The 12,450-nt window shown below is 40.2% G+C and overlaps 1 protein-coding gene across 1 annotated transcript in view; it reads right to left on the reverse strand.

The window, feature by feature from the left end:
- Positions 1-12,450, reverse strand: part of CFAP47 (cilia and flagella associated protein 47) — a 730,879-nt gene that overhangs the window by 574,240 nt on the left and 144,189 nt on the right. Inside the window, exon 23 of the mRNA XM_068268343.1 lies at positions 3,951-4,119. Within this exon, the coding sequence (XP_068124444.1) occupies positions 3,951-4,119 (169 nt within the window). The remainder of the gene's footprint in view (positions 1-3,950; positions 4,120-12,450) is intronic.

Below are 12,450 nucleotides of genomic sequence, written 5' to 3' on the forward strand. Positions count from 1 at the left end.
AAAAGATGTATATCATTTGGAAGCTCTCTTTCTCCTCTTTCCAATGACATATAAACCAACACCCTACGCCTTTTAGTTTTCGTTATTTTCGTGATTGAAATTCCTTATTCAGCATTGTATTATGCAGGACGACACTTTCCCCAGTGTCGGCAGCTCCATTCAGTGCAATGCAATGAAATACAAGGAACCCAGGGGGATATAATTACAAACATCATGCCGGTCGGTAGGTGTGAGATTATAATTAATTCGTTGTGGGTATTCTTAAAGGCATACCCACAGGCACTGCTCGGAGTCCCTTTAAAGTACATTTTTAAGCAATCCCGCTAGTGCAGGAACATTAACGCATACATTTTTTCACGTTAGTGGTGCAACGCCAATAAATTGTATTGTTAGCGTTGAAACAAGATTTTTTTTTGCGTTGACTGCTAACGCAAAAAATTGTATGCGTTAATGTTTGTGCATTAGCGGGAATGCGTAAAAATGTACGCAATGTGGTCCGCCGACCCAGAGGTTGTCAAAAACGAAACTAGCTGGGGGCAGGGGACTGGAGCAGCAGTGAGTGACTACGACAGCACAGGATGGCTGCATGGGGCTGGGAGAAGCCCCAGGTAAGTGAAACTCATTTCTTTTTTTTTTTTTTTTTTGGCTGATGATTCCTTGACTGGGAGGGTTACTGTATATACAACACTGTGATCAGTGATCAGTCATGTTTCTATATCAGAAATATTTCATATTTCTATAAAAGATACACATTTCACCAATCAAAAAAACATACAAAAGCTCATGATAACATTCTAACCTTTTTTATTGTTTTGTTTTTTTCCCAAAGCTTTAACCCGCACTCACAACCCAATTTTTCTTTTTGCTTTTTATTTTATTCATTTATTTATTTTTACACCTAGTGCAGTTTGGTGTTTGGAGAAATTTTGTTTGCAAACATAGGGCCTTATGCAATTCACTTTTTCTCCTAAGACAATTGAAAAAGTACCAAAAGTAGATTTAAAAAACTACGGTCAATTATTCTAAGTATTTTCTTGCTTGCTCTTGGCCTAAAGGGCATTTTATTGATTAGGTGTAAAAATATCTCCTGGGAAAAAAATTGAGAACTGAGAAAAAGTTGATTGCATATGCACCATAGTGCTTTAATACCTTTAATTAATAGATTCCACTGATTCTAGGTCCTAAAAATACCTGTCAAAATGTAATAAAATCGCACATATGTTATTCTAACATTCTAGATTTTTACATATTTTACATATTCTTTTCTAGACAAGATAAAAATAAAAAGAAAGAAAGAAAGAAAGAAAGAAAAAAACAATCACACATTTGGGCATTTTTTTACTAATATTTGCAAAAAAACCAAAAAACTCAAAATAGCTCAGTTACTAAATAGCATAACACTCCATCCTTCTTTTAAAACATATGCACAGACTTGCTCAGTTCAGAGACTTGAGACCAAAATTAAAGCACAGTTGTCCTTTAATAGAGCACACCTCCTAAAGTCTCAAAACTGGGATGAGTGTACAGAGATTTAAAAGATTTTGAGGCTTGGGTTTGACGTAGTTAAAGAGGAACTCCAGTAAAAATAACGTAATGAAAAAAAGTGCTTAAAGGAAACCTAAACTGAGAGGGATATGGATATTTCCTTTTAAACCGTACCATTTGCTTGGCAGTCCTGCTGATCTCTTTGCCTGCAGTTGTGGTAATCACACACCTGAAACAAGCATGCAGCTAATCCAGTCTGACTTCAGTCAGAGCACCTGATCTGCATGCTTGTTGAGGGGCTGTGGCTAAAAGTATTCGAGACACAGGATCTGCAGGAGAGTCAGGCAACTGGTATTATTTTAAATAGAACAATCAATATTCTTCTCAGTTTAGGTGCCCTTTAATCCTATATAATAAAATACAAGTGTCCCTGCGTCTGCCCCTGTGTCAGTGCTTTGCGCTATTGTGCATGTCAAGCACGCAGGGTGTGCCGGCCGAACGGGTCGATGTGGCGGACAGGTGCTCAGACGCGTGCGACGGACAGACAGGTGCACGTACTGACTGGGGGAGGTGGCGGCATGAAGAGACCTAGAGCCCATTTTTAAATGGGCTTAGGTCAACTAGTTTATACAATAATTATTTATAAATGATTTAATCAATGTTTGCCCATTGCAAAATCTCTCCTCTCCCTCATTTACATTCTGACATTTATTACATGGCGACACTTGTACTGATGGCAGGTGATGTATGTGGAAAGAGATGATACATTTTTGGCAGGTGGAAACAGCTGTTATTTCCCACAATGCAAGAAGGCTTCCACAATGTGATGTCAGCACCCTGGTGCTGGCATCACACTGTGGGAGGGGATTCACCACAATATCAGCCATACTAAGCCCCTTGATGATCCGTTTGAGAAAAGTAAAATATTACTCAAGGGAAAGGGGGTTTCGGCTACTGCAGATAAAACCAGCTAATCAGATTTGTTTTGTTTTGTTGTCCTACCTGCCACTTTTGTGATTTTATTTTTCCCCACCTGAAATTGAGATTGCAATATGCAGTGTAAACATTGGCAATATGCGATAATCGCATTGAAAAGACAACACCGAAACCAAGCAGCTCAGGGTGACCCAAAACCACAAGGATAGTATAGGGGACTAAAAGAGACCAAAAAGCACTCCTACTAAAAAGCAATGCTTAGGTTGGTTTGCCTTCTTAAAGAGACACTGAAGCGAAAAAAAATATATGATATAATGAATTGGTTGTGTACTATGAATAATTACTAGAAGATTAGCAGCAAAGAAAATATTCTCATATTTTTATTTTCAGCTATATAGTGTTTTTTCTAACATTGCATCATTCTGTAATATGTGCAGATTACACAACACACTGCATTCAAAATGATTCTTTCAGAGCAGTCTGTGAACTAATGACCTCTCCTCTGGCAGAGAAAAAGTAAAAAATTAACTAACAGTTGAGATAAGTATACAAGAAGAAAGGCGGACTCCGGCACACTCCTTGAAGTTCCTCTTTATTGTATCACGACGTTACAGGTATACATATGCCCCCTGTCTACAGCTGTTTCGCGTGTGTGCACGCCTCCTCAGGACACGTGATAATAAAAGTCAGAAGACAGCCCTCTCCAAGACTTTGAAAGTCGTAGAGATTGGCTTTTTTGCATAGAGATAACAACTGGAGTTTCTTAAATCTTCCTGTACTGGAAACAATTAGACTGATGTATCTGATCTTAATGTTTTATTTCTTAGCTGTACTACACATACAAACCATAATATCATAATTTTGTTTTCACTTCAGTGTCTCCTTAAAATAGAAGGAATTTAGAATAATTCGGCTTTAAGTGAATATCTGTGGTTACCCACAATGCACCACTACTGAAAATGCAAATGATCTCTTTATTCCCCTGAAAGCCAGGCTAGCATCCAGAACCACTCGTGTCTAGCATATATAGCTTTACATTTTGCAGAGCCACATCAACCCCACATGTAGACAGCCTGTTTCGGACAAAATCCTACTGCAACATGTTTGTGATGCCAATCGAGATTTCCAGTGAAAAGGAACCTAATAGTGCAGCAAAATTAAAGCATCCATTGTGGTTTATTACTACTGTGCGTCAGGATTACGCAAGCCCTGTGGATTATACATAATGCACAAAAAGGTTCCTACAACTTGTGTACAAATGCAGAAAATATATAGTTTGACAAATGACGCATTCTGTTTTGAAACTAAGTAGAAAAGGTGAATTCCAATGAAGATGTAATGCTTTTTACTTAACAAAAGACTATTTAAAATGTAGCAAGTCACAGAGAAGCAGCATTCTATGTCAGGATTTATGGAAGTTCAGCTCTTCTGCCCCTGCCTGATCGCACAGACATTAAATGCATTAAAGACAGTATACACTAGAAGTATGTACTATATTGCATGTGGCACTACAGATGTTATTGACATACCAGTCGCATTCACTTTACATGCTGGGGTGATGACATCCACAATCTGAGGCCTTGGAACAACAATATGCTTTTCTGAATGGGTTGGAGTTACAGGTGTAGAGCCGTTGGCGTCAATATCTCCACCAGAGAAGTTTATAATTACAGGAAGCTGAAAGTCATATGCTGCCACCTGCAGGATGAAAGATCTACATTGATTGAATTCTGTTACAATGTCAATATCCAAGCCTACTGTAAATAATGTAAGCATACCACACTGCCACAAAATATAAATAGCTAACAGTAAAATAACCACTTTGGACTGAGTTAGTCAAAAAGGCTTGAGGAGCAGACCTGCCCTTTAAGGGATTTTCTCTTAGAGAGAAAATCTGCAGTTCTGTCAGCAGAACTAGAACATACCAAGAAGCTGTTCTATGGACAAGGCCGCAGGTCTCACTGACCTCAGCTTGTATGCCACTGGAACAATAAACATCAGCCATATTTACTAAATATCCACATTCCAGTAAGTAAAGGAAAGGTGACATTAAATATTAATCGAGTGGGTGGGTATTATGACACCACGATGGGGTTCATCCAATAGTCTGGTCTAGTGAATAATGTCTTCCATTTTTAAAATGTACCAAGTCAAAAGTGTGCTGTCGCTTCTACAACCTACAGCAAGTATTTCATTCAGATAACCTCCAGGGTCTTCCAGGGATTGGTCCTTTGTCAGCCCCACTGCAGTCCATCATGAATGCGGCAGCCAGAATTATCCACTGCTCCCATCGCTCCACCACGGCAGATCCCCTCCTAGAATCCCTCCACTGGCTTCCTATCCAGTCCAGAATCAGATTCAAGATACTGTGTCTGACTTATAAATCTGTCCACAAAACCTGTCCAACCTACATTTCCGATCTTACTCAGAGGTACACACCTAGCCGCTCACTCCGCTCTTCCAATGAACTTCGCCTAACCGCCTCCCCCCCCCCCCCCCCCCCCCGCATCACCCAGTCCCATGCACGCCTCCAGGACTTCTCAAGAGCTGCTCCAACACTATGGAACTCCCTACCTCCACCCATTAGAGCAGCCCCCTCCTTCAACATCTTCAAGAAAGCCCTCAAAACTCACCTTTTCACTCTGGCCTACTACCGCTCACAAGTGCTCTAAATCCACAGCTGAACTCTGGTCCCCTACCGTTCGTGTCCTTACCTCTCCCTCTAGATTGTAAGCCGTTGGGCAGGGTCCTCCTCCTTTTGTGTCCTACCTGATCTTGCACCTCCATTACTGTGAACCCATGCTATGCACCTGAGTGAACCTAACTTGCCTAATCTCCATGCTCCATCCAGTGACTGACTAAGCATTACCTGGTATTCATACTGTGCTGTGATCTGGTTTTCTTGTATTCCTGTATTGTCATATTGCTGTATGTCACCCCTAAATATTGTCTGTAACCTAAACTAATGTCCAGCGCTGCGTCATATGGGGATGGCAAATATGATGTCACGTTTAACTCTTTCCTAGTCGGTATTAAAAACCTAGGTGGGCGCTCAGAGCTCACTCTGCTTCTGACTTTCCCACTAGATCTAAAGGCTGACTGGAACCTCTAAGTATTTCCATTCTACATGTTATCTGATATAATGTATGCTGTACATAGGTAGTCTAGTATAACGTAGTTAGGAAGAAGGTACCTGATTGACTTCAGCAGGAAGTCTAATCAAGAAGCTTGTAACGCAACATGAAGATTGGCGTGGTTAGGATATGATGAACTGTGTCTATCTGTATTTCTGTTTCTTGAATAAATAACGTAAACCTTGAAGAAGCCTGAGAAAGTCTATCTCCTGCTTGCTGTGTTGAGAGTCAAGTGATCTCACAGTCTGTGAGACGCAACTGTAAGAAGTTAATGGTGTCGAAGCGATATAGAACAGGTTCTAACGTGAACCTTCCCCCCCCCCCCCCCCTAAAGATCAGGCCATTTTTAGTTAAACAGGCCACATGCAGGGCCGTAAAACTCAACACACAGGTGATTTCCCCCCCCCCCCCTCCTTTTCTCCCCACCAACAGAGCTCTCTGTTGGTGGAGTCTGATCGCTCCCCCTATGTTTGTTTTTTTTGTTTATATAAATATTTATTTGTATTTTTAAAAAAAAATTTTACTACCCGCTCTCCCTCCCTCCCCTGGCCAGCCTATCAGTGCAAGCGGCTGTGATAGGCTTCAGCCTATCACAGTGGATCGCTTCCCTGTGTCCCAGGGAGACAGCCGTTTCACACGGTTGTCCCCAGTACAGCTCTGCTGCAGACAGCAGCACTGTACAAAGTAATTATGGCGGTTTCGCCGTGTAACAGTCTCCCGAGCCTGAAGAAGATTACAGTGCTTGTTGTGTAGTGATTGTATAAAGTCACTAAACCAAGCATGATACACCTGAAATAGGGGCCAATCACAAGCTCCTCTTTCTGACAGTCAGTAGTCTAAAACTGTTACCTGTAATTTAACCCAGTTAATCAAAAATGTAAGAAGAATATGGAATTGCATTTGCCAATTGAAAGAAGCAAGGAAATTTGAGGGTTTCCTTGTACTGTTTTGGCCTCAGATGGTATAAATTTTGCATCCTTTATAAATAGGCTTAGGACTTAAGAAGACAACATGAAGGTGGAAATAAAACAATATGAACGTTAAGAGGAATAAACCGGTTTCATAGTGTATAGAACACAGACACAGAACATTTATATTGCGCTTTTCTCCTGGCGGACTCAAAGCGCCAGAGCTGCAGCCACTAGGACGCGTTCTATAGGCAGTAGCAGTGTTAGGGAGACTTGCCCAAGATCTCCTACTGAATAGGTGCTGGCTTACTGAACAGGCAGAGCCGAGATTCTAACCCAGGTCTCCTGTGTCAGAGGCAGAGCCCTTAACCACTATCCAGCCACAGGTATAAAGCACAATAAATTTCAGTTTGTATTACACCATGTCTGACGAAGAGAACAAAAAGTCTAAACATTGCTACTGTAATCTATTCCAATAAGCAGTAAAACGTTTAGTCATTTTTGACAGGTCATGAACAAGTGGATGGCTTTTCTCTGTAAAACAATCAAAACAAAGTCAAAGCTGGTAAATTTATATGGACAAGGCAGAAATGCAGACAATTTTTCCATTTCTAATCAAGGGAAAAGCTACACCCACGACAAGATTTCCTCTGTCAAAATGATAGAGGAATGATTGATCCAACCATCTTTTAAAGGTCTTTAACTAAAAAGGGGTAAACTACGGTTACAGGTGACCAATGTCCGACAATGCTCAGGCATTTTGAAAGCCCATCATGATGAATCAAATTCGATCACTTTGTAAGGGTTTTTCACCTTCCTCTGGATCAACAGGGATATGTGAGGGAGAAGGCTGGTGTTGTACTTTATTATCTGGTTGAACTCGATGGACGTATTTTTTCAATCCAAATAACTATGTAACTATATAACTTTGTTCAACATTCCCGTGTATACAGATGTTTAAACGATCTTTCCGCTAAAGTCTATGGAACTCCCCCTGCATCCATCTTCGTTTAACTATACTACGGTTGGAAATCTTCTTGCAGTCTATTGCTGTTGTCCACATCCCATCGCTAAATATTTTTATTATAAAGATAGTGGAAGTCTCATTCATCAGCAGTTTCCAGCGATTCAGTCTTGCAGTGAGAACTTAGCTTAACACTATCTGCATTTCTACGTACCTACATTTTGCAAGTACACTCCAATTTAATATCCCAGCAATGGTTGAATTTCATATTTCAAGAACAGCTTTAATCATTATCTTAAAGATTAATATACGCTGGGTTCCTAAATCCTAACACAATATGCCTAATGTACATTTCCGTGCACAATTAATTCACTTTCTTTCTAATGAATAAATGCCACAGGATGAAAACATTTTTCAAAACAAATCCTTTACAGACAGACTGCAATGAAGCTAGCTGATACTTCTTTGCAGTGATAAAAAAAATTGATATGTTTCTGTGTTTTGGCAAACTAATCAGAAGCTAAATTACACCATCAAAAGGTATATTTGTTGAGGTGGAGCTTAACCATTTCCAGTGAAAAAATCCAGGACAAAGGTTGATAGAACAAAGGTCATTGTGTGCGCAGGACATAGCTTTTTATTTAGCCTGAAAGTGCCATGCCTCTGTTAACCTCCAAAAAAAGATCCTCCTAGTGCTCAGTGAATAATGTCTTCCATTTTTAAAATGTACCAAGTCAAAAGTGTGCTGTCGCTTCTACAACCTACAGCAAGTATTTCATTCAGATAACCTCCAGGGTCTTCCAGGGATTGGTCCTTTGTCAGCCCCACTGCAGTCCATCATGAATGCGGCAGCCAGAATTATCCACTGCTCCCATCGCTCCACCACGGCAGATCCCCTCCTAGAATCCCTCCACTGGCTTCCTATCCAGTCCACAATCAGATTCAAGATACTGTGTCTGACTTATAAATCTGTCCACAAAACCTGTCCAACCTACATTTCCGATCTTACTCAGAGGTACACACCTAGCCGCTCACTCCGCTCTTCCAATGAACTTCGCCTAACCGCCTCCCCCCCCCCGCATCACCCAGTCCCATGCACGCCTCCAGGACTTCTCAAGAGCTGCTCCAACACTATGGAACTCCCTACCTCCACCCATTAGAGCAGCCCCCTCCTTCAACATCTTCAAGAAAGCCCTCAAAACTCACCTTTTCACTCTGGCCTACTACCGCTCACAAGTGCTCTAAATCCACAGCTGAACTCTGGTCCCCTACCGTTCGTGTCCTTACCTCTCCCTCTAGATTGTAAGCCGTTGGGCAGGGTCCTCCTCCTTTTGTGTCCTACCTGATCTTGCACCTCCATTACTGTGAACCCATGCTATGCACCTGAGTGAACCTAACTTGCCTAATCTCCATGCTCCATCCAGTGACTGACTAAGCATTACCTGGTATTCATACTGTGCTGTGATCTGGTTTTCTTGTATTCCTGTATTGTCATATTGCTGTATGTCACCCCTAAATATTGTCTGTAACCTAACCTAATGTCCAGCGCTGCGTAATATGTTGGCGCTTTATAAATACAATAAATAAATAAATAAATATTAAGGGGGAAGGGGCATAAACTCAGGGTGGAGGCTTTGTTGCCCCAGATTTAAAGAGTGCCCCCTCCAGTATTATGTGCTATGTGAGCTGGTATGTGCTGCTGGACTCTGAATTCCCTTGGAAATGCTCTCCTGCTTGGGAGAAAGGGGTAAAAGGATTTTATTTTCATTTTCTTAACATTTTGAAAAACTTGTGGGGATGTTTTATAAATATTTTCTCTATTTACCATGCAAACACTGTGCCACCGCCAATTCAGTTATCAAATTCCTGTACAGACATCTCTGTTCATGTGCCATCTATGCATGCACTCAGTTGTGTAAATGTTGGATCATCATATGTTGTAAATTTGGGATCATCAGATTTTGGCATTCATACCTTAACATCAATCTAGTGAATTATCCTCTCAGCCTCCTATATAATTACATTATGGTTTAAGAGGTGGAGCTTGTGTGGAGCTTTGTGGTGAGACATACGGGTTGATGAACTAAACTAATATGCACAGACAGCACACAGTAATATTACCATTACTAACAGCAGCAGTGTACTGTGAGTTACCTCATTGGCACGACCTGTGGTACTCTAGTACCACGTTGCTAAGGTAACTTGCTTTACTAGCGGTAATGCTCACCGCCATAGCAACACTAGTTACGCTCATTGCCATAGCAAGACTTGCGCTACGCGAGTACCGTGTGTAACTTTAACTGCAGTACAGACAGGTAAAAATATGCCAGTTTCTGTTTTAGAAATGTTAAATGCAATGTAATATCACTCTTCAACTAATATATAGCACTGCTTGGAATTAAGTGATCACTATAACAAAATAGCTTGTGGTTAACAGTACCATATGAACAGCAGCTGTGCATAAGGCATTAGTGATGTGCAATCTTCTGGTAATCTGTATATTTATTCACTGTATATAGCCCATTCACAAGCAAAATAAGCTTTCTGTGGGAAAAAAAAGCCTTTTTTATATGAAAAAAGGTACTTGACAACAAGAATAAACGTAACACTGTTACATAAGACCGGTGACCTTTTAAAATGCTAACCTCACCTTTATTTCCCATGCATGCTCTGGATACTAACACACCGCTCAGAATAACATCCCAGAGAAAAACCAAATGAATACCAATGCTGGCAATCAAACAGTTGATAATGCATCTTTACAATAATTAGCTCTCGCTAATGAACACGAGTTTGCTTAAATTATTCCAAACCTACATCTTATTTGAGGCTTAACACTTGACCTTGTGCTGATTTTTTGAACATAATGATAATAAAAGTACAGCAGCTGGACATCTGCAGGTTAAAATGCTTCTTTTATATACTAATGAGACAATAACATTTAATAACTGTATTCATTACACCATGAGTTGATAGGACTCCCATGGTTCATTATATTTAAATTATAATGATTGCAATTTGGTGCGCAAGGTAGTGCATTGTATCGGAAACGTGAAAAGCATGACAATACGGTGCTTAAATATTTAAACTGCTTTAAGTGGGAGCAGTTGTGCCTCAGAAGTAGCATGTGATAACAGCTTCTGTGAACATGAGATACCTCCCTGCTGATTCTCTTTTATTTCTGCAGCACAGAGGCGTTGTAACGCCATGGATGCACTAGTCATGTCTCCAGAGAACACAGAATGATAGCTTAGCAAACAGCATGGTGGGGCCACAGGAAGTGGCAGCATAGACACTTCACAGCATATCGCAGTAATGAGAGAACAGTATGGAGTAAGTGATGTAAAGTAATGAAGCACTCTGCCAGTTTTCCAGGCTTTTTCATTTTGCTGTCACATATTTGAAAATGCTAATGTCCCAATTTCATCAAGCAACACTGTAATGTTATATAGGAAGTCTGTGTACTGAAATCCCCACAGCGACTGCTAATACATTTCAGCTGACAGTTATTTATGATGCTGCTTGCTAAAGATCACAGACACTCCCATTTGATTCCCTGTTCATCTTTTTCCTACAATAATCATTCATTACAAAGTAGCCATCTCCCTTCACCTTCAGCTACTGTCATGTTCCCTACTTATTGCTACTGTGACTAATTGAAAGCTTGCTTGAGCATACCTCTCTTCTCCTCCTTCGTAATACTCATAAAAATTGTAGTAACTTATTAGCACTAGATAGATAGATTAGATAGACAGAATATATATTTTATATATATACACTGCTGGCAGGCACTTAGTAGAGCATCAGTCAAACTTTTAAGAAATCTAGGATTCCAATTATTTTCACTGCAATTTATGATCAGTTAATGATTGACTGAGATTCTAGATTGATGGCCATATAGCTTTATATGGCATCAAAAGGTCAAAAGATAGCAGTAGCAGCAGTTACAGAGATTATTTTAACAGATTCCTATTAAAATTAAATTAAAATGGCAGCGATCCAAGGTGGAAAAAGGATTGCTACCCCGGTCAAACTTTGACCAAGTAATATTGATTCCTTTAATCCTTGGTTTGTTTCCTAAACCAAGTTGCTTTCCCTGACCTGCCTGGTGATGTTTTAATGCCACTGCCCAAAACCTGTTTCCCATAAGGTTCCCATTAACGGTACAATTTTTCACTAAATGCAATCTTTTGATACGATTTGAATGATAATAAGTAATCTGAAGGCAATTATCGAATGTTCACATTTACTGGATGATTCTTTCTTCAAGCACAATCATATTTTCCGACTTTCCCTGATTTTATCCTAAAAAAAATTGACCAAAGAATCATTCACTATCAATTGCCTTCATAAGCGGCAAATTTTCTATACACTTCGATACTAAAAATTGCATCAAAATATCGCATTTGGTGAAAACATAACCCATCCCTTGCACAATGAGAAGTGTCAAGAAACCCCAAGCAGCTGTATTCAAGTTGACTGCAATGGCATTGTGTCTTTATGGTTGTATCTGTGCAAGTAGTTCAAGCAGTTCTCGCAGCATATAATGGCTAAAGTGGTGTACAGGATGGATTTATGTGACTCCACTCACAGTCTTTATCCTTTTAGCTGCTAATTTATTTATTTATTTTTTTCTTCACGCCAAAGTGCAACATATCCCATCTATTCCCCGCGCCTCCCTAAGCCTAATGCAGAGCTGCACAGGGAGCGATTAGTATATTTACCTGATCTGGATGCAGGATCAGATCTCCTCTTCCACCACCAAGCAGCTCTGTAAGGCTGACTTCCTCCTCCGGGTCCCCATCATATGTCATATCATGTGATCAGGACCCAAAAGAGAATGTCGCCGGTATAGCGCCACTTGGTGGTAGAAAAAGAGAGACGATCATGTATTCAGATCAGATAACTCAGAATCAAAATCAATTTATTTTGCCAAGTAAGTTTGCACTTACAAGGAATTTGTCTTGGCAGTTGCTTAACAAACACAAACAAAAACAATCCAAGGACAGACAGTATGTCAAGG

This window comes from Hyperolius riggenbachi, chromosome 2, assembly GCF_040937935.1.
Source record: "Hyperolius riggenbachi isolate aHypRig1 chromosome 2, aHypRig1.pri, whole genome shotgun sequence".
In the NCBI taxonomy this organism is placed as follows: Eukaryota; Metazoa; Chordata; class Amphibia; order Anura; family Hyperoliidae; genus Hyperolius; species Hyperolius riggenbachi.